The 23,933-nt window shown below is 44.1% G+C and overlaps 1 protein-coding gene across 2 annotated transcripts in view; it reads left to right on the top strand.

Moving 5' to 3' along the window:
• Positions 1–23,933, top strand: part of LOC120052445 (single-stranded DNA-binding protein 3-like) — a 143,007-nt gene that overhangs the window by 44,260 nt on the left and 74,814 nt on the right. For both annotated transcript variants that reach the window (XM_038999353.1, XM_038999354.1), the window contains exons 3-4: positions 2,904–2,965; positions 21,695–21,779. In XM_038999353.1, the coding sequence (XP_038855281.1) occupies positions 2,904–2,965; positions 21,695–21,779 (147 nt within the window). The remainder of the gene's footprint in view (positions 1–2,903; positions 2,966–21,694; positions 21,780–23,933) is intronic.

Raw genomic sequence — 23,933 nt, 5'->3', positions numbered from 1 at the left:
CGGCTTCTTCACCTGCGGGATCGTCTGAGACCAGCAACCGGGACAGCTGATCTGTCTGTAATAAGGTCCTTTTGTGGGGAACAACTCATTTTGATTGGCTGGGCCTGGCTCCCCAGTGCGCCCCTGCCCAGTCATGTGAAATCCATAAATTAGGGCATAATGAATGTATTTCAATTGACTGATTTCCTTAACTGTAGCTTAGTAAAATCTTTGAAATTGTTGCATGTTGCGTTTTATATTTTTGTTCAGTATAGCTGAAAAAGTTTGAGAGGGTTTATCTAATGTTCCTTTGTTAGATTTTAGCTCCTCTTGCTCTGGCTAGCATTAGATGTTGATCTTGTTGATGTGCATATAGAGAAATATAGCCAAACCTTTTCATTGTTGTTTGATCAATAGGACTGTAAAGTTCCCAAGTGTAAGAGGACTCAAATCAAATCCAATTTTATTGGTCACATACACGTGTTTAGCAGATGTCATTGCGGGTGTAGCAAAATGCGTGTGTTTCTAGCTCCAACAGTGCAGTAATATCTAACACGTAATATATAACAATTTCCCAACATATACACACAAGTCTAAGTAAAGGAATGGAATTAAGAATATATGGATGAGCAATGTCAGAATGGCATAGACTAAGATACAGTATGTACATATGAGTTGAGTAATACAAAATATGTACACATTATTGAAGTGACTAGTGTTCAGTTATTAAAGTGGCCAGTGATTTCAAGTATATGTATATAGGCAGCAGCCTCTAATGTGCTAGTGATGGCTATTTAACAGTCTGATGGCCTTGAGATATAAACTGTTTTTCAGTCTCTCGGTCCCTGCTTTGATGCACCTGTACTGACTTCGCCTTCTTGATGATAGCGGGGTGAACAGGCAGTGGCTTGGGTGGTTGTTGTCCTTGGTGGTCTTTTTGGCCTTCCTGTGACATCGGGTGCTGTAGGTGTCCTGGAGGGCAGGTAGCTTGCCCCTGGTGATGCGTTGGGCAGACCCTCTGGAGAGCCCTGCGGTTGCAGGTGGTGCAGTTGCAGTGATACAGCCTGACAGGATGCTCTCCATTGTGCATCTGTAAAAGTTTGAGGGTTTTAGGTGACTCCTGTGGTATTTAGCTACATATTTGCAGAAATCCATTCAAGTGTATTTTATGAATGCGTTCTAATGATCTAAAGTCACGCTGTTGCAACTGCCTGTAAACACACAGTCCAGTTCAAAGTGAATGATGGCAGGGCCTTGTGGCAAATGGCTTGTTTGCGTGTAGGCCTAATGTACCTCTGCGCAGATTCTGGACGAGAAAATGTTTTTATTAGGTTTTGTTTACTGCAGTGTCTATTAATTGTCCAAGCGCACAGCCACTTTCCCACACTATATTGCTATAGAATTTTCACAAATGCATTAGTATACGTAATTCCCAAACACGCCTGTCAGAAAATGTAAAAAAAAAAAAAAAAATCTTCCTGGGAGTGCATATGAACAGATTTTAATGTTGCTACAATGCTGTCAGTTCCACTTTATGTAGCAGGGCTGAAGTGAGGTTCTGATAGCAGAACCCTCCTGGGTGAATCTCCTCCCTGAGATGGAGTGTTAATGGTGTGCTGCTGGATAGGGGTTAAGTTATAGGTCACAGGCAATGGGAGGATGACACCGCTCCTCACAAAGTCCATGTCCATGAGACATGCATGCAGAGGCCAGGGTCAAGGTAATTTTCTTATACTGTAGTTGTGTCTTGAATGTATGAAATCTCATACAAAGTATAATGCAGAGATGCTGATCAGGGATGTTTTCAAACCATTATTTTCTGGTACTCTGCTTGTCCTTCATAGGCTATGAGTAAGTACACAATATTAAAAATAAAATGCTTTTACAACTTATACTGGTAACGATACTTCCAACTATATTGTCTCTTTTCATCAAATAGATGTCAATAGTTTTACAGTCAGCCACGTCACTCCAATTCAATTACTACATTAATATAGGCCTGTCAGTCTCAGGACCTGTCCAAAGCATGTTCATCCCGTCCCATTCCAACCCTCTTCTCCCCCCACCCTCCCTGAGCAGATAAGGAAATTCAGTCCCCACAGGTACGCTGAAGAAAAACACACCTGCTCAGTGCACCTAATGAGAGCTATCGCCTGGACTCTCCTACTGCCTCTGCCTCTCAATTAACCTCCCATCCTCCCCCTGCACACGGCCCTGTCCCCCGGGAACACAGTCAGTCCCCACAGCCCGCTCCCCTGCACAGCAGAACACCTCCTAAAACAGCCTCTACTGGCCCACACATAGCTCAGTCTCATCCACCAGCTGTGGGGTTTATAGGAGATTATCCACCTACAATATAGTGTAGATCACAAGACATATGCCTTAGAACTACAGTGCATTGCAGGTAGCCTCTATTACATGCCACGTTTTAAGGCTCACTTGTATGAGTTGTTCCCCGATCATGTGACCCTGACCAAGAAAAGGTCCTGGCCCTAGTTACATAAACTTTTCCTGGTCAAGTCACAAAGGCAAGAACCCTGGGTCCTACTTATAAGATGAGAGGCGGAGAAACCTTGCTACACAAGGGAGGCTACCCACAGTACCTGCAATATACTGAAGCTTACACAGTGGCCACAGACAGTGATAATAGGGCTGAGTGTGGTAGCTAGCAATCTCTGTGTTGATCTTATCTCAGTGACCAGATATGGGGAGTAGGTGTTTGAAGCGTGAGGAGCTGCTCCTAAGATGTTTTTAGAGTCAGAACCACTCTCTGCACTCCATTCTTTCTGCGTGTCTGTCTGAGGTGGAAGTGGAGTGAGATGTGGTGTTTTATGCATTATGGTTGCACATGCAGTGGAGTCTTAACTCTCGCTCCCTCTTTGTATCACTCTCTGTCTCTCCACTATCTTCCTCCTCTCTTCTAGATCCGATGGGAGAAGAACATTACACTGGGGGAGCCCCCTGGATTCCTACACTCATGGTGGTGGTACGTGCACTGTCTATGTACATTTGACATTTGAGTCATTTAGCAGACATTCTAATCCAGAGCGATTTTACAAAGATGCCCATTTAACACCACACACTGTAAACACACTCTCAGCTGCAAATTATTCACAACATGAAAGCACACATAATGACATGAAAGAATGTGTAGGAGTGAGGAGGTCATTTCTGGGGAACGCTAAGCGCAATGTCTTCTGACGTCAGTGCTGTGGGTTCACTGTACTCTCTTCACTGGATGATGAATAATAAAATGGAACCCAATTCAAATAAGTTCAATTTCCCTCAAATTGGAGCATAGTCAGTATTACTTTAAAAGTTAAGTTATGCTTACTGCGTATGTACAGTCGTGGCCAAAAGTTTTGAGAATGACACAAATATTAATTTTCACAAAGTTTGCTGCTTCAGTGTCTTTAGATATTTTTGTCAGATGTTACTATGGAATACTGAAGTATAATTACAAGCATTTCATAAGTGTCGAAGGCTTTTATTGACAATTACATGAAGTTGATGCAAAGAGTCAATATATGCAGTGTTGACCCTTCTTTTTCAAGACCTCTGCAATCCACCCTGGCATGCTGTCAATTAGCTTCTGGGCCACATCCTGACTGATGGCAGCCCATTCTTGCATAATCAATGCTTGGAGTTTGTCAGAATTTGTGGGTTTTTGTTTGTCCACCCGCCTCTTGAGGATTGACCACAAGTTGTCAATGGGATTAAGGTCTGGGGAGTTTCCTGGGCATGGACCCAAAATATTGATGTTTTGTTCCCCGAGCCACTTAGTTATCACTTTTGCCTTATGGCAAGGTGCTCCATCATGCTGGAAAAGGCTTTTGTTCGTCACCAAACTGTTCCTGGGTTGTTGGGAGAAGTTGCTCTTGGAGGATGTGTTGGTACCATTCTTTACTCATGGCTGTGTTCTTAGGCAAAATTGTGAGTGAGCCCACTCCCTTGGCTGAGAAGCAACCCCACACATGAATGGTCTCAGGATGCTTTACTGTTGGCATGACACAGGACTGATGGTAGCGCTCACCTTGTCTTCTCCGGACAAGCTTTTTTCCGGATGCCCCAAACAATCGGAAAGGGGATTCATCAGAGAAAATGACTTTACCCCAGTCCCCAGCAGTCCAATCCCTGTACCTTCCTGGAGAGAAGTGGCTTCTTTGCTGCCCTTCTTGACACCAGGCCATCCTCCAAAAGTCTTCGCCTCACTGTGCGTGCAGATGCACTCACACCTGCCTGCTGCCATTCCTGAGCAAGCTCTGTACTGGTGGTGCCCCGATCAGTCTGTTATTCGAACTCAATCAGCATGACAGAGTGATCTCCAGCCTTGTCCTCGTCAACACCCACACCTGTGTTAATGAGAGAATCACTGACATGATGTCAGCTGGTCCTTTTGTGGCAGGGCTGAAATGCTGTGGAAAAGTTTTTGGGGGATTCAGTTCATTTGCATGGCAAAGAGGGACTTTGCAATTAATTGCAATTCATCTGATCACTCTTCATAACATTCTGGAGTATATGCAAATTGCCATCATACAAACTGAGGCAGCAGACTTTGAAAATTAATATTTGTGTCATTCTCAAAACTTTTGGCCACGACTGTATACCTGTTATACTGTAAATAGCTTTTATAGTTTCTGGCCAGAGTAAAAAAAACAGCTAACTCATTATGATCTCTTTCCATGATATTCGTAGAACCAGGTTGTGCTGTATTTGTTTTAGCCGACCTGTCAGAGGTGTTAATGCCCCCAAAAATACTTCAGTGTATTTGCTATCTGGAAGTGGTCTGCCTCTGGACTGACAGGCTGACACGTATTTCTCACTGGATGAGAAGGAAACGCCCATGCCTGGGTTCTCCTCCAGTTGACAGAAGAAGAGACAGAGAGATCGAAGGAAAGAGAGAGAGACTGGGAGAGAGAGGGAGTGAGTTCACAGGCAGTCTTTGTTTGTCCAGCGCTGCTCATCCTGAAATGCCCCTCTACCCTCAATCTCTGAACAGGGGTCTTTCAGCTGCATTCTTCTCCCTGAATCGCCAACATGCTTTAATTGTGAATCATGTTTACACAGCTCATAATGGCCCTTAAGAGAGCCTGTGTTCCCTACGTCTGACAGATTTCACTTGAAAAGCTACGAGAGATGCAGACAGATTGACATATACAAACATACCTTTTTTAGACAAAGTTTACTTTCACGTTGCCTAACCCTCTAGAGAAGTTGTAAAGTCTCAGGGTTTGTTGATGTGCTGAGACATGGTTTGAGGGAGCCTCGCGTGCGTGTGTGTGTGTGTGCGTGTGTGTGTGTGTGTGTGTGTGTGTGTGTGTGTGTGTGTGTGTGTGTGTGTGTGTGTGTGTGTGTGTGTGTGTGTGTGTGTGTGAGCAGTTGGAGAGTAGTCAGGTTATTCGCTGAGCAGGGCCCCAGTGGAGGGTTCCCAGCTAGCACATTTGGTTCCTTGGAAGTTGTGGGAACGTATGTATTTGAGTTTCGCATTGGTTGTGGTAACGAAGCCTTATGTTTTCCGACTGTTTAAAAAACATTACATTTTACTGTTCTTTTATAGAAAATAGTTTTTCGGTGGCAGGGAGGTTCAGAGAGCATTTTACTCCAGTTCCTTAAGTTTTCCTGGGAGGTTTTATTGACGCTCTGAAAGTGTTTTAATAACACTGCTAGCATATTTTGGGTTAACTTTTTTGAATTCCAAGCACTGCTACTGTATAGGACACATTGAAATTCCTTTCCTAAGGCATTAATCGTGGAAACACATTTATTTTTTTATCAGTGAGATTCAAAGCTATAATCTTCTGTTCTCTATCCATGGAATTAGTCCACTGCGCCACCAGGATAGAGTTAGCATGCCATGTTTTTTAACATATACAAAGTTGTTACATTTTTGTATATTCAAACAGACCCCATTTTAAACTAAACAAGCACTCATTAAGATCAGGTGTGGCCAAGATTAGTGGCTGCGCCAACACACCTGAACACACTTAACAAGTGTTGAAAAAAAGATCCTAGAAATTGTCCATAAGCATAAAAAGCTTATTTCTCTCAAATGTTGTACAGAAAAATGTTTACATCCCTTTTAGTGAGTCGTTTTCTTTTTCCAAGATAATCCATCCATCCAACTGACAGGTGTGCATATCAAGAAGCTGATTAAACAACATGATCATTACACAGGTGTACCTTGTGCAAGGGACAGTAAAAGGCCACTCAATGTGTAGTTTTGTCACACAACACAATGCCACAGATATCTCAAGTTTTTAAGGAGCGTGTAATTGGAATGCTGACTGCAAGAATGTCTATCAGAGCTGTTGCCAGATAATTGTATGTACATTTTTCTAGCATAAGCTGCCTCCAACATCGTTTTAGAGAATTTGGCAGTATGTCCAACCGCAGACCACGTGTAACCATGCCAGCCCAGGACTTCCACATCCGGCTTCTTGATCTGCGGGATCGTCAGACAAGCCAACTGGGTTTGCACAACCAAAGAATTGCTGCACAAACTGTCAGAAACATCTCAGGGAAGCTCATCTGTGTGCTCACCAGGGACTTGACCTGACTGCAGTTTGGCGTCGTACTGGCACGCTGGAGAAGTGTGCTCTTCACGGATGAATCCTGGTTTTAACTATACTGGGCAGATGGCAGACCGAAGGTATGGCGTCGTGTGGGCAAGCGGTTTGCTGATGTCAACGTTGTGAACAGAGAGCCCCATGGTGGCGGAGGGGTTATGGTATGGAAAGGCATAGGCGACGGACAATGAACACAATTGCATTTTATCGATGGCAATGTCATTTTTTAAATTTAACCTTCCTTTAACTAGGCAAGTCAGTTAACTTCTCTAGGATAGGGGGCAGCATTTTCACGTTTGGATGAAAAGCATACCCAAATTCAACTGCCAGCTACTCATCCCCAGAAGATAAGATATGCATATTATTAGTAGATTTGGATAGACAACACTCTGAAGTTTCTAAAACTGTTTGAATCATGTATGTGAGTATAACAGAACTTATTTAGCAGGTGAAACCCCGAGGACAAACCATTCAGATTTTTTTTTTTAGGTCACTCTCTTTTCAATGGGTTTTCATTGGGAATCCAGATTTCTAATTGACCTTCTTGCAGTTCCTACTGCTTCCACTGGATGTCAACAGTGTTTAGAAATTGGTTGAGGTTTTTTCCTTTGTAATGAAGAAGTACGGCCATCTTGAACAAGGGTCACTTGAAGTGTACTGTTAGATAGAGGCGCGTGACCAGAAAGCTAGCTACAGTTTGTTTTAATCCTGTATTGAACACAGATCATCCCGTCTTCAATTTTATCGATTATTTACGTAAAAAAATACCTAAAGCTGTATTACAAATGTAGTTTGAAATGTTTTGGCAAAGTTTACAGGTAACTTTTGAGATATTTTGTAGTCACGTTGCACAAGTTGGCACTGGTGTTTTTCTGGATCAAACGCGCCAAATAAATGGACATTTTGGATATATATCGACGGAATTAATCGAACAAAAGGACCATTTGTGATGTTTATGGGACATATTGGAGTGCCAACAAAAGAAGCTCGTCAAAGGTAAGGCATGAATTATATTTTTATTTCTGCGTTTTGTGTCGCGCCTGCAGGGTTGAAATATGCTTCTCTCTCTTTGTTTACTCTGTTGCTATCCTCAGATAATAGCATTGTTTGCTTTTGCCGAAAAGCCTATTTGAATTCTGACATGTTGGCTGGATTCACAACAAGTGTAGCTTTAATTTGGTATCTTTCATGTGTGATTTAATGAAAGTTTGATTTTTATAGTAGTTTATTTGAATTTGGCGCTCTGCATTTTCTCTGGCTTTTGGCCAAGTGAGACAGTAGCGTCCCGCTTAAACTCAGATTTTTGGATATAAATATGAACTTTACCGAACAAAACATACATGCATGGTGTAACATGAAGTCCTATAAGTGTCATCTGATGAAGATCATCAAAGGTTAGTGATTAATTGTATCTCTTTCTGCTTTTTGTTACTCCTCTCTTTGGCTGGAAAAATGGCTGTGTTTTTCTGTGACTTGGCTCTGACCTAACATAATCGTTTGGTGTGCTTTCGTCGTAAAGCCTATTTGAATTCTGACATGTTGGCTGGATTCACAACAAGTGTTGCTTTAATTTGGTATCTTTCATGTGTGATTTCATGAAAGTTTGATTTTTATAGTAATTTATTTGAATTTGGCGCTCTGCATTTTTACTGGCTTTTGGCCAAGTGGGACGTTAGCGTCCCACATATCCCAGAGAAGTTAAGAACAAATTCTTATTTACCCTGGCCAAACCCTCCCCTAACCCAGATGATACTGGGCCAATTGTGCGCCACCCTATGGGACTCCCGATCACAGCCGGTTGTGATACAGCCCGGGATCGAACCCGGGTCTGTAGTGACCCATCTAGCACTGTTAAAGTAATGAAATACCAAGAAAATTGTGTTTTTTTCAAGTGCCTTAAATGTGCTGAGAATGTTACAAAGCCAAGCAATTATTCTGCACCATTTCCAGAAAGTTGTGGGAAGGTTGTTTGCAAAATAACCATAGGACAACCACATTCTAAGAAACATATGGTTCTCAGAATGTTATGTGCTAGCTGGGTTGTCTGTCTGGGGCTGCAGAACTGGATGGGGAGGCTCACTGGACCCCTCCCCCTTCACCAGGACACCTCCCCCTTCACCAACCTCCTCCCCCAAACAAAGGGTCCAGATGGTAAGGGGAAGCCAACCCCTCCCCCTCTGCTCCCACTCCCTCAACCTTTGTCTGGAGGCCTGTCCTTTGTTTGCAGAGAGACCCCTAACGGATTAACTCCTTACATTCCAGTCTCTTTTGTGTTAACCCAGGGTGGGGGATTTGGCTATTTTTCTTCCCTGATTCTGTCTCAAGCAGGTTCCAGTTGGGCCGTGCAGGCCTGAATGGGCTGGGGGGGGGGGGGGGGGGCTACAGGTTGCGGTGTGTTGGAGGTGGGGGTCAGTCATCCACATCTGTTGTTATGGTCGCAGGGATAAAGCCAGGGTTCCGAGAGGGGTGCAGGTGTTGATTGTTTCATTAGCCCTCTTCATTTGTTGACCAAATCAATTGTTTTAACCAGTTTTCAATGGACATCCACTCGGTCACCCTCTCAGAACCTCACCACAATACTATGTACACGGATCATCCCTCAAATTGCTTCCAGCTGAAATTCATCCTTGCGAGGGGCAAAGAAAAGAAGTTCAGCAAAACAGACTTGCCCTATCCTAAATCTCCTGGTTATATTTTATAAAACAGGTATAATGAGGCTGAAAGTGGGGCTTTGTGGTTCCTTTCAGCCCGTATATGTCAAGCAGAGTAGATCTGTAATAACTGTCAGAAAGAGAGAGACACTAGATCAGGTGTGGGCAACTTTGATGGGAGTCGGGGCCACAAAAAAATCTACTCATCATAAGGGGCCGCAGTGGCTCACGGGTCTGCATACCCACATCCATAACCACACATTCGGAAAGTAACTTTTTCTACGTTTTGTCACATTCCAGCCTTATTTTAAAATGGATAAAATACATTTACCTTCATCAATCTACACACAATACCCCATAATAACAAAGCAAAAATAGATTTGTATACATTTTTGCAAATTTATTAAAAATAAAAAATACCTTATTTACATAAGTATTCAGACCCTTCATGAGACTCTAAATTGAGCTCAGGTGCATCCTGTTTCCATTGATCATCCTTGATGTTCCTACAACTTGATTGGAGTCCACCTGTGGTAAATTCTATTTATTAGACATGATTTGGAAATGCACACACCTGTGTATACAGTTGAAGTCGGAAGTTTACATACACCTTAGCCAAATACATTTAAACTCAGTTTTTCACAATTCCTGACATTTAATCCTAGTAAAAATGCCCTGTCTTAGGTCAGTTAGGATCACCACTTTTATTTTAAGAATGTGAAATGTTAGAATAATAGTAGAGAGAATGATTTATTTCAGCTTCTATTTCTTTCAACACATTCCCAGTGGGTCAGAAGTTTACGTACACTCAATTTATATTTTGTAGCATTGCCTTTAAATTGTTTAACTGAGTCAAACATTTCGGGTAGCCTTCCACAAGCTTCCCACAATAAGTTGGCTGAATTTTTACAGAGCTGGTGTAACTGAGTCAGGTTTGTAGGCCTCCTTGCTCGCACACGCTTTTTCAGTTCTGCACACCATTTTTCTATGGGATTGAGGTCAGGGCTTTGTGATTGCCACTCCAATACCTTGACTTTGTTGTCCTTAAGCCATTTTGCCACAGCTTTGGAAGTATGCTTGGGTTCATTGTCCATTTAGAAGACCCATTTGCGACCAAGCTTTAACTTCCTGACTGATGTCTTGAGATGTTGCTTCAACATATCCGCATAATTTCCCTGCCTCATGATGCCATCTATTTTGTGAAGTGCACCAATCCTTCCTGCAGCAAAGCACCCCCACAACATGATGCTGCCACCCCCGTGCTTCACGGTTGGGATGGTGTTCTTAGGCTTGCAAGCCTCCCCCTTTTTCCTCCACACATAACAATGGTCATTATGGCCAAACAGTTCTATTTTTGTTTCATCAGACCAGAGAACATCTCTCCAAAAAGTATGATCTTTGTCCCCATGTGCAGTTGCAAACCGTAGTCTGGCTTTTTTATGGCGGTTTTGGAGCAGTGGCTTCTTCCTTGCTGAGCAGACTTTCAGGTTATGTCAATATAGGACTCGTTTTACTGTGGATATAGACTTTTGTACTGGTTTCCTCCAGCATCTTCACAAGGTCCTTTGCTGTTGTTCTGGGATTGATTTGTACTCTTCGCACCAAAGTACGTTCATCTCTAGGAGACAGAACGTGTCTCCTTCCTGAGCGGTATGACGACTGCGTGGTCCCATGGTGTTTATACTTGCGTACTGTTGTTTGTACAGATGAATTGCTCCCAAGGATGAACCAGACTTGTGGAGGTCTTTTTCTGGCGTCTTGGCTGATTTCTTTTGATTTTCCCATGATGTCAAGCAAAGAGGCACTGAGTTTGAAGGTAGGCCTTGAAATACATCCACAGGTACACCTCCAATTGATTCAAATTATGTCAATTAGCCTATCAGAAGCTTCTAAAGCCATGACATCATTTTCTGGAATTTTCCAAGCTGTTTAAAGGCACAGTCAACTTAGTGTATGTAAACTTCTGAGCCACTGGAATTGTGATACAGTGAATTATAAGTGAAATAATCTGTCTGTGAACAATTGTTGGAAAAATTACTTGTGTCATGCACAAAGTAGATATCCTAACTGACTTGCCAAAACTATAGTTTGTTAACAAGAAATTTGAAGAGTGGTTGAAAAACGAGTTTTAATGACTCCAACCTAAGTGTATGTAATCTTCTGACTTCAACTGTATATTTAAGGTTCCACAGTTGACAGTGCATGTCAAAGTCCAAACCAAGCCATGAGGTCGAAGGAATGGTCCTAGAGCACCGAGACAGGATTGTGTCGAAGCACAGATCTGGGGAAGGGTACCAAAACATTTCTGTAGTATTGAAGGTCCCCAACAACACAGTGGCCTCCATCATTCTTAAATGGAAGAAGTTTGGAACCACCAAGACTCTTCCTAGAGCTGGCTGCCCCCGGCCAAACTGAGCAATAGGGGGAGAAGGACCTTGGTCAGGGAGGTGACCAAGAACCTGATGGTCACTCTGACAGAGCTCTACAGTTCCTCTGTGGAGATGGAAGAAACTTCCAGAAGGACAACCATCTCAATCAGGCCTTTATGGTAGAGTGGCCTGATGGAAGCCACTGCTCAGTAAAAGGCACATGACAGCCCGCTTGGAGTTTGCCAAAAGGAACCTAAAGACTCTCAGACCATGAGAAACAAGATTATCTGGTCTGATGAAACCAAGACTGGCCTGAATGCCAAGCGTCACATCTGGAGGAAACCTGGCACCATCCCTACGGTGAAGCATGGTGGTGGCAGCATCATGCTGTGGGGATGTTTTTCAGTGGCAGAGACTGGGAGACTAATCAGGATCGAGGGACAGATGAACAGAGCAAAGTACAGAGAGATCCTTGATGAAAACATGCTCCAGAGCGCTCAGGACCTCAGACTGGGGCGAAGGTTCACCTTCCAACAGGACAATGACCCTAAGCACACAGCCAAGACAACGCAGGAGTGGCTTCGGGACAAGTCTCTGAATGTCCTCGAGTGGCCCAGCTAGAGCCCGGACTTGAACCCGATCGAACATCTCTGGAGAGACCTGAAAATAGCTGTGCAGCGACGCTTCCCATCCAACCTGACTGAGCTTGAGAGGATCTACAGAGAAGAATGGGAGAAACTCCCCAAATACAAGTGTGCTTGTAGTGTCATACCCAAGAAGACTCGACTGTAATCGCTGCCAAAGGTGCTTCAACAAGTACTCAGTAAAGGGTCTGAATTCTTATGTAAATGTGATATTTCCATTTTTATTTTTAGTAAAGTTGCTGAAGTTTTTGATTTTGCTTATGGAGTATTGTGTGTAGATTGATGAAGGTGTAAAAAACAATTTAATACATTTTTGAATAAGGCTGTATATATTTCACTACCGTATATCCATTTTGGCGCGGCAGGTAGCTTGGTTGTTAGAGCGTTGGGCCAGTAAACGAAAGGTTGCTGGATCGAATCCCCGAGCTGACAAGGTAAAAATCTATCGTTCTGCCCCCAAACACTGTTCCCCGGTAGGCAGTCATTGTAAATAAGAATTTGTTCTTAACTGACTTGCCTGACTTGCCGAGTTAAATAAAATAAAAAAATGTCCAGAGGAAATTCAGGTGTCTTATCAGAGCTGTGTACATACCGCCACAAGCAAACACAGCGCACTCAGAAAACTGTACAAGATCATTAGCCAGCAATGATACTCTCACCCGGTAGCAGTCTTTGTTGGTGGTGACTTTAACTAAGCCTGTCTAAAACACATTTTCCCAAAATATCACCAACATCTATCCTGTCACACATGAGGATTCAGTGTGCTTGACCATGTATACACCAACATCCGTGACGCTTACAACGCCAATCAGAACATGTCTCTCTGTTCCTCCTCCCCGCCGACAAGCATCAACTCGAAAGAGCCATCAACACAGAGAATATTGAGGTGCTGGACAGATGAGGCAGACTCAATGCTGCAGGATTGTTTTGAGAATGCTAATTGGAACATGTTCAAGGTTTCACCAAGGACTCATCCATCAACATTTGAGGAATATGTATTGTCAGTCACAGGCCTCATTAGGAAATGTGTTGTTGATGTTGTACCCACAATAACAATCCGGACATACCCAAACCAAAAACCCTGGATGAACAGAGATATCCGTACAATGCTGAAAGCCTGTACTGCAGCATTCAATGTCAGTAGAACAAACCCTGATGAGTCGTTCAAGGCAAGCAGGTACGTGCTCCGCAAATCCATTAGGGATGCAAAAATACAAAGGCATATCCAGCTGTGCGGTGCCCACTGAAGCCTTCCTCCCAGACGTGCTTAACACATTCTATGCTCCCTTCAAGGCAGACAATACGAGCCATCCAGGAAGAGACTCACTTCTCCAGACCCCTAGGTGCTTTTACGCACTGAGGCTGACATGAGTAAAACTCTCAAAAGTGTGAATACTAACATAGCCACCGCCTCAGGTGGCATATCCCCCTAGTTGGTGCCAACCAAATGGGTGGTGTCTTCTCAGACATCTTCATCCTGTCCCCGTCCCAGGCTGTAGTCCCCACCTGCTGGACAACCATTGTCCCAGTGCCCGAAAAACAAGGTGACATGCCCAATGACTATCACCCTGTCGCGATCACCTCTGTTATCATGAAGTGCTTGGAGAGGCTTCAATTTGCCTACTGCTCCAACAGATCCACGGAAGATGCTATTTCTATCGCTATTCACAGAGCCATAACGCATCTGGACAAGAGGAACAACTATGAGAATGCTGTTCATTGACTACAGTTCAACATTTAACACTATTGTTCCCTCCAAGCTCGACATCAAGCTCAGAACTCTGGGTCTGGACACCACCCTCTGCAACTGGATCCTGGACTTCCTGACGCGCAAGTCACAGGCTGTAAGGATTGGCAACAACAATACCTCCAAACTGACTCTTAACACAGGGCCGCCCCAGGGGGTGTGTCCTCAGTCCTCTGCTGTACTCCCTGTTGACGCACGACTGCGTGGTTTAGCACGACACCAACTCCATCATCAAGTTTGCTGACGACACCACGGTTGTAGGCCTGATAACCAACAATGACGAGTCCGCCTATAGGGAGGAGGTAAGTGAACTGGCACTGTATTTGTATTTATTAAGGATCCCCATTAGCTGCTCCAAGGCAGCAGCTACTCTTCCTGCCTTATAATGCTGTGAAAGGATCCAGGAACCCAAATGATTTGGGTAGATCCCATCCTCTTTATTAATCGAGCTTTGTTTCCAGAAGGTATCAAAATTGAAAATAAATGTTACACCCACATACCTGCAATAGGCACGTAGCGAGTTATGGAGGGCTAAAAGTCTGCTGAATGTTCAATGCCATGATTTAGGGAGGGCACAGGGCCAGATATTATGGGGCGTTTGTTGGTGTTAAGCAGAGACCCAATCAGTTCTTTAAAATCCATCTTCAGCTGTTCTTAGCTTTCCTTCATAATTTCATTGAATCCCACATGAACTATGATAGACTAATTTTCCCGATGCAGGTTTAAAATGTTTGGGAGCAGCTTATTGATGTCCTATACTGGTGCTCCTGGATAGCACAAACGTTTTTACTCAAGGGACTGAGAAATATCTCAGTCCCAATACAACGGCCGGAGAAGGGGATGGAGAAATACACCCATTCCTACCCCTCACACAATTTGTGGAACCTTTCAAGGGCCCTCGAGGAGCAGATCGCATACACCCGCAGCTCCCAGGGATAGGTCCAGACCTCCAACAGCAGGCAAAACCCCGTCAGATCCAGAGAGAGGGAAGAGAGCCCGAACCCGATGACGAAGCCGCTGTTGGAGTCAGCACAGCTGTCGCAGACCCAGGTAGTCCCAGCGATGAAGGCGCAGGTAGATCAGGCACCAGGGTGGTGAAGCTATTTCTCATGTCAATCTGCTCCGGACCTCTCACTAAACGGACCTCCGTTTAGCAGCATGCGGCTGCCTTTGCTTTCCACGACTTGTGACATGGGACCTGCGCTGATTGGAACAATCCTCTTGCTGTTCTCCATCTACTCTACTACAAGATGGAGGAGAAGCAGATGGAAACATCTTCCTTAGCAGGAAAATTCCAGGTAGCATAGGCCATTCGGATAGGGACAGATGACAATGCAGGGATACATCCATTAAGCACAAGCTGCGTCTGGCCACAGGAGTTGAAGACTCATTTGCGTTTTCCCCATAAGTTCACGCAGAATTGAAATTTGCTTGCTAAGGATGGCCACCTGATTCCTGTAATCCCCCCGCAAGCAAACAATTGCCACATTTGAAATTCCGGATTGTTAATATTGTCCCGGACAAGAGCATAATAAAGACAGCTTCTACAGCGTTGGAAACATTTGTTAGCCATTCCAGGCGTAGCGGGCTCCATTGTTAGCTAGCTGGCTAGGTAACTAGCTAGCTGGCTAGTTGGTAAACATTCAGTCCAAACCAGCAGGTTTTAACACAAACCCTTATGAACAAAATAAAACTTCTGAAAAAAATGACCGAAACAACAGGTCGAGGCAGAGGTGTCATAACAACCTCTCCCTCAACTCCAGCAAAACAAAGGAGTTGATTGTTGACTCCAAGAAGCAGAGTAGGGAATATGCCCCGATCCACATCAACGGGACTACAGTACAGAGTCACGAGTTTTAAGTTCTTTGGCGTCCACATCACCGAGGACTTGTCATGAACCAACAACACCACCACTCTTGTCAAGAGGGCGCAACAGCGTATCTGCTTCCTAAGGCGGTTGAAGAAATTCAGAATGCCGCCCCGGATCCTCTCCAAATACTACCGCTGCACCATTGAGACCACCCTGACCAGTTGCATCATGGCCTGGAATGAGAATTGCTCCTCCACGACCGCAAGGCCCTTCATCGGGGGTGAAGACTGCCCAGTACATCACTGTGACCGTGCATCCACCCATCCGGGACATCTACTCGAAACGGTGCCTGAGGAAGGCACGCAGCATATTCAAGGACCCCACACTCCCCAGCCACGAGCTGTTCTCTCCCTTACCACCGGGCAGACTATCGGAGCATGTCTGATAAAAAAGGTCTCTGAGTGTGTTGGTATCTGCCAGCCATCAAACAGCTGAAAATTGAACTGGACTGACCACCTGCTCTGATTCTCCACACCTTAGCACACATGCACTTACTCTTGCACACACCCACACAAACATATACTGAGTGTACAAAACATTAAGAACACCTTCCTAATATTTACTTGACTCTTATTATACTGCTCAATTCATTCACCTGCCCCCCGCCCCCCCCCCCCCCCCCCCCCCCCCCCCCTTTCCCCGATACACATGTACATCTTGGACTGTAAATTACACCTTCCTGTATTATACTTATGCTAAAATTTATATTTCTTATAGTGTTTGTTTGTTGCATTGTCGAAGGAACCTGCAAGTAAGCGCTTTGTTGGACGATGTAAACAATGTGTGTCCCGTACGTACGACCAATAAAACTTGTAACTTGAAATTCTAACTCTCAACAGTAAGTTGAGGTCCTGACTGAGTTCCAAAATAATAATACTTTTTTAGGGTGGAGGGAATTGATCCGGGGTCCGCCAGTTCCCCATCCCTGCGCTAGATCCTCTGGCCTGATGTAACGGCTCTCGGTCAAAAGGAGTGGACCAAAGCGCAGCGTGGAAAGTATTCATGATATTTATTTACAAGAAACACTCAAACAAAAATAACGAAAGCGAACAGTTCCATCAGGCACAGACACTAAACAGAAATTAACACCCCACAAAACTCAAACGGAAAATCACAACTTATATATGATCCCCAATCAGAGACAACGATAGACAGCTGCCTCTGATTGGGAACCGCACTCGGCAAAATAACAAAGAAATAGAAAGCATAGATTTTCCCACCCGAGTCACACCCTGACCCAACCAAACATAGAGAATAAATAAGGATCTCTAAGGTCAGGGCGTGACACCTGACCATTGAGCCTCCCCATGTTAGATTAATAAAGGAGTTATTCTATTGTATCTCATCTTTAACAATATGCACACAACATACATTTCCTTTTATTCTTTCTTTCTTTGGCCCTTGTAAGATGTTGAATTTATTAGCGAAGTCCGAGGGGAGTGTTCCCAGGGAATTATAGAAGAGCTGATTCACATGGCGTGCTGTTTTAAGAGCTACGGAGTGCCTGTTTCTCTTGTTGTCTCACAATGCAAGCATTAATACCAGGAGAATAGCAAACTTCATTGGGGTAATAAACACTCTGAAAGGTTTTGTTTTCTTCTGCCTTTGATTGTAGTGTTTTGTCCCATTAAGAGCAGCTCAGGCTGATAAGAGTATTAGCAGCCATAGTCAACCTGGCTTTCCCTCTTCTCCTCTTTCTCCTCTCCTTAGCATGGCTTCTCTGTTGCCTGACAGGAACTCACCCCAGCCTAGAGTGTGTGGATCAATGCCTAGACCCCTTCAACCATGTGTCTCTGTTTACTCTGCCCATTATGGTGGAAGGCACATTGTTACCTCCAGGCGTTGTCAGACTACAGTTAATTGCAATAATTATCATGATGGTATTTAATTGTTGTAATTGTCTTGTGAATGTAGATGCTAATTCGTTGTTCGGGACACAATGAAGTGGAAAGTGTGTATGTCCTGTTTATGCTGTCAGTCCACATTTCCACATTGTTTTTACTGGCATTTAATTTGAATATGGCAGAATTTGCATGCCTGGACCAAGAATCTCACACCCAGATTGATCTTAGGGATTCCACACAGCCAAGTGAATTTATTTAAAGGAGTCTAAGGAGAGAGTGCATCCACAGTATGAAAATCTTCAGTTGACAAAAAGAAACTGCTGAGCTTCTCAACCTGTAGGTAGCTAGTCTTAACTAGTCGTAGTGTACCTTTTTAGCCGTGTTGCATGAGCAGTCCCACCCAGATATGATCTACTTAAGCAATAAGGCCCGAGGTGGTGTGGTATATGGCCAATATACCACGGCTAAGGGCTGTTCTTAGGCACAACGCAACATGGTATAATGACCATATACCACAAACCCCGAAGGTACCTTGTTGCTATTATAAACTAGTTGCCAGCGTAATTAGAGCAGTAAAAATACATGTTTTGTCATATACAATCTGATATACCACGGCTGTCAGCCAATCAGCATTCAGGGCACAAACCACCTAGTTTATAAGTTACTATTTGAAACTTTGGTGAGTGTCAGGTTATGATCACCCTGCTCTCCAGTCCCCATACCCTGTTTGCACCTAGTTGTGGCTTTTCAGTAACAAACTCTAACGTGTGTCTTATTTCATTTCCCAGAGAGCTGATTGGATTTGAGATGATCCCGCTGTCTCCCTCCGGCAGGCAGGCACAGCTCTGACAAAGCTGCAATCTCTTTAACGGCAGTTGATAGATATGATAATGCAGCCTGGCTTTATTGTCAAGTGACTGAGGGGCAGGCTTCATGACCCCTTCAACACACACGCATGCACGCATAAAACATGCACGTACGCACGCACAAACACACACACCTCTGTTCTCGATCTCTCCCTCTCCTCTCTGTTTCTCTGTGCTGTGCATCAGCCTGTCCAGCTGACCCAGACAGTGCACACCTGAGAGCAAAAGCCAGGGGCTTGTAGAAAATAGCATTTCTTCACCAGAAATGCTTTGTTATGATATAAAACAGGGAAGTTGTATCTTCACTACTTTACTGTGCTTACACAGTAAGAAGACAGTACATGCAAATGTACCTTCCATATGCAGTAAATACATATGTTTAGCATCACTCTATATGAATTGTAACAAAATATCTTACACACGGTTATGGGTGATCAGCTAATATTTTCTGCTCCATTTTCAAGTCCTATCAAGTGCTCAGTGTATCACACGTTGTTAGAAGTCTGGTTTTGCCGCCTCAGCAGAAAGCATGCATATCGTGGAATTTTCGTCTTTGAATGGATTGGAAAAAGCGTAACATTGCTCTTGAGCCCCAGTCAGATCAGCAGCTTTTATGTGCTATCCATTAAATCAATATCTTAGGTGAAAGAACAATTTAATGTGGACCAGTTAAACAGGTGCTTAATTAAGTAATTAAGAGTGTATTTGGATTGGAACTTGGTGCCCCTTGCAGCCCTTAAGTGCTGGATTTGCCTTAATTAACAAATATAATGCCTAATAGATCATTAGCCTGCAGCTCTGGCCAAGCAGAACGATAGCTACATGAAATGGTTCGATTAGATGACCTCACCTTGCTGAAGCTCTGAGGCGAGCGGTGGACTAAAATAGTTTTTTTTTCATTCACTTTATAACTTCAGCTTGATCAAGTTTCACTTCGTGATAGATGGTATTTTAGTGTTACGTTTCACACATACACATGTATACATTCATGTCCCTTGAGGGAATCAAACCCACAATCAATCAATCAAATGTATTTATAAAGCCCTTTTTACATCAGCCGATGTCACAAAGTGCTATACAGAAACCCAGCCTAAAACCCCAAACAGCAAGCAATGCAGATGTAGAAGCACGGTGGCTAGGAAAAACGCCCTAGAAAGGCAGGAACCTAGGAAGAAACCTAGAGAGGAACCAGGCTCTGAGGGGTGGCCAGTCCTCTTCTGGCTGTGCCGGGTGGAGATTATAACAGTTCATGGCCAAGATGTTCATAGATGACCAGCAGGGTGAAATTATAATAATCACAGTGGTTGTCAGTTGGCTTTTCATAGCCGATTATTCAGAGTTAGAGACAGCAGGTGCGGTAGAGAGAGCGAGTCGAAAACAGCAGGTCCGGGACAAGGTAGCACGTCCGATGAACAGGTCAGAGTTCCATAGCCACAGGCAGAACAGTTGAAACTGGAGCAGCAGCACAACCAGGTGGACAGGGGACAGCAAGGAGTCTTCAGGCTGGGTAGTCCTGTGGCATGGTCCTAAGGCTGAGAGAGATGTCTCAAATAAAGACTTAAAGGTTGAGACCGAGTCTGCTTCTCTCACATAGATAGGCAGACCATTCCATAAAAATTGAGTTCTTTAGGCCCTGCCTCCAGCTGTTTGCTTAGAAATTCTAGGGGCAATAAGGAGGCCTGCGTCTTGTGACCGTAGCGTACATGTAGGTATGTACGGCAGGACCAAATGGGAGAGATAGGTAGAAGCAAGCCCATGTAATGCTTTGTAGGTTAGCAGTAAAACCTTGAAATCAGCCCTAGCCTTAACAGGAAGCAGGAAGAGTAATATGATCACATTTTTTGGTTCTAGTCAAGATTCTAGCAGCCGTGTTTAGCACTAACTAAAGTTTATTTAGTGCTTTATCAGGGTACCCGGAAAGTAGAGCATTGCAGTAGTCTAATCTAGAAGTGACAAAAGTTTCTGATTTTTGCAATGTTACGAAGTTGGAAAAAAGCTGTCCTTGAAATAGTCTTGATATGTTCGTCAAAAGAGAGATCAGGGTCCAGAGTAACGCCGAGGTCCTTCACAGTTTTAATTGAGACGACTGTACAACCATCAAGATTAATTGTCAGATCCAACAGATCTCTGTGTCTTGGGACCAAGAACTAGCATCTCTGTTATGTCCCGAGTTTAAAAATTAAAAAAATTCCGCCATCCATCCATGTCTGAAACACAGGGTTCCAGGGAGGGCAATTTTGGGCCTTCACCATGTTTCATTGAAATGTACAGCTGTGTATCGTCCGCATAGCAGTGAAAGGTATCTTTATGTTTTCCTGAATGACATCACCAAGAGGTAAAATATATATTGAAAACAATAGTGGTCCTAAAACGGAACCTTGAGGAACACTGAAACTTACAGTTGATTTGTCAGAGGACAAACCATCCACAGAGACAAACTGATATCTTTCCGACAGATAAGATCTAAACGAGGCCAGAACTTGTCCGTGTAGACCAATTTGGGTTTCCAATCTCTCCAAAAGAATGTGGTGACCGATGGTGTCAAAAGCAGCACTAAGGTCTAGGAGCACGAGGACAGATGCTGAGCCTTGGTCTGACGCCATTAAAAGGTAATTTACCACCTTCACAAGTGCAGTCTCAGTGCTATGATGGTGTCTAAAACCGACTGAAGCGTTTCGTATACATTGTTTGTCTTCAGGAAGGCAGTGAGTTGCCGTGCAACAGCTTTTTCCCAAAATTTTGAGAGAAATGGGAGATTCGATATAGGCCGATTCGTTTAAAAAAATATATATTCTGGGTCAAGGTTTGGCTTTTTCAAGAGAGTCTTTATTACTGCCACTATTAGTGAGTTTGGTACACATCCAGTGGATAGGGAGCCATTTATTATGTTCAACATAGGAGGGCCAAGCACAGGAAGCAGCTCTTTCAGTAGTTTAGTTGGATTAGAGTTCAGTATGCAGTTTGAAGGTTTAGAGGCAATTACTATTTTCATGAATGTGTTAAGAGATAGGATTAGCACCATGCTCCAACCAACTCAGTCATGTGAACCATCCCCAACTGTTGTTAATGTTGTGTAAACTGAAACTATCTGCATGTTTGCTGTACTCTGACGTCTATGTCCAACCATGTTCTCTGTCTCTCCCCTCTTCTCCCCACAGTGTATTCTGGGATCTGTACTGCGCTGCTCCAGACCGGAGGGAGACATGCGAACATTCCAGCGAGGCCAAGGCTTTCCACGATTATGTGAGTCAACCTGTCACTGGTGTTGTGTCAGAGGCACGGGTGGCCGTCGTTGTCGTGTGTGTGAGCGCTATAGAATGTCTATCTGTAATCCAAGTTAATTTCTCAATATCGAATTAAGACATTTGCATACATGATTGTTTTGGTCCCGATATGAATGTAGTTTTGTTTGGTCTCTGTAGCGTCTCTTACTGCAATAGGTTCTATCCTCCTAAACTCAGTGAAACAGTGTCCTGGCTACCTCCCTCACTTCCTCCCTGTGACCCCTTAGAGCTTTACCTAAACTGTCGGCTGAAGGTGAAATGTCAGGCCACTGCAAGGCTTTTATTGGCCTTCTCATGTTTTCAATAAAGGTCGGAGCAAATAAAGCAGCTGGGTGAGCTGTTGGCCTGGATTAAGTACAATGCTGTGGCCGATGGATGGGGGTGGCCTGGGGGTCATGGGCTTGCTCTCCCTGACCCTCTCATCTGCAGAAGAGCTGGAGCTTCCACTGGCGCTAGCACCGATGTGCTGCTTGAACATGTGTGGAGGGCCTCAGAGTGGCCGGCTTACAAAAGGAGGCTCTTTGTTGACACAGCCCTTGGACTGCAAATGACCATGTTAATGAGCCCACTAATTGTGACCTCTAGCTCATTGGCAGGACCTCAATGATTGAAGGTTAAGCTGCAGTCCTCTTACTTCATCTGCCTCACTCAAGTCAAATCCGTTAGATTGTTTTATCACTGCTATACTTTAGCGTACAATTATCATTTTCTGGTGTTTTGGCTCTGCTAAATAGTGGTATTACATACATACCCTTTAATACATTTAAAGTAAGGATTATGCAGCTAATAGGTTATGTTGGTCAGACTGTATTACTACTAGCTTATCATTCACCTGGCCGTTAGGGAAGGAGCTCTGGAAATGGATCATGATGGTTCTATTCCTGCACTGGACATTTCATTTAGCCGCTTTCTCAATTCTGTGCAGTTCCGCACTCCCATGTAGTCTGACAAGTATGAACAGACCAGACCTCATCAGAACAGACTCATTTGTTGTGAGTGTGTATTACACCAGCATAAGATTAATTACATGGTTAATTAAACCCCATGGTTAATTAAATCTGACAAGTGTCTCCAATTAATCTATATGCCTAATCATTCCCAACACCTAGCCTATCTCCCGAGGTATCTAGCTACCTGGGTGTCTCAACAGTCAGCTGCCCTGCATGCTAACTCTGACCACCCACTAACTAGGTTGTTAGCAGGACTGGTGGTTACGACGTCCTAGAAAAGAGAGTACTTACACACATCTAAATGTGACATAGGCACTGAACAAATAAATAAAGCAATCGCAAGCTTGCAAGCTTTTAGTGACGCGCGCACACACAACGTTTCTCATCCGACATGGTCTTCGTTCGGCACCTAACCCACACGATTCACACAGACACGTGTCCTTGAGACTTCCTCCCTCTGCTCCATTGTCCAGATGTGGGGCTCTATTACAAGGTCCTCTGAGGGGTCTGTCCTACCCAGTGGTCAGCCCAGGGTGGTCAATCAGTGTGGACGCTGTGGGGCTCTGGGGAATGTCACTGGGGCTCAGATGTCCTGCTCTTTTGTTTTAGTTCAAGGATTAATGTCCAGTTTCCCTTGACCTCTGACCTGGCTGAAGTTTAAAGGGTCAGAGTGTATCCGTCTGTCCGGCGACCTCCAGATTGATGGACTGAGAGGGCTCTGTGTGTGTGAAAGGAGTACACCAATATCACTGGTCATCAAATTTGACAGTAAATGATTGTTGTTGGTGGTCGGCAAGTTTGTACTAATTCGAGATGTTTATCTGTATATTTGTATTGGATGGATTGAGCAGGTTATTGAGAAGGTTGGACTTTATGAAAATGCATAACCATGAAATGTTTTAATGAGTTTGTCTATAGTCAAATCTTCCCCATCCGTCAGTCCTGTTCATTTCCATAACTCTGTCAGTGTTGCTGGTGAACCTGGCATGTCTGTGTGTGTTGGCGTTATGGACAGACAGACACAGGGCTAATGTTGTGTGAAGAACCTTATCTGGGGCTGTGACGTGGCTGTGGCGGGGGGAACGGGGTGTGGGGGTGGAGGCGTGAATCCCCTGGGTCGCTGCCCTGCGGCCTGTCTCTGTCTGATTAACTCCAGCCCCTCC

Source organism: Salvelinus namaycush, chromosome 8, assembly GCF_016432855.1.
Source record: "Salvelinus namaycush isolate Seneca chromosome 8, SaNama_1.0, whole genome shotgun sequence".
Taxonomy (NCBI): Eukaryota; Metazoa; Chordata; class Actinopteri; order Salmoniformes; family Salmonidae; genus Salvelinus; species Salvelinus namaycush.
This window is presented reverse-complemented; position numbering and strand designations above follow the sequence as displayed.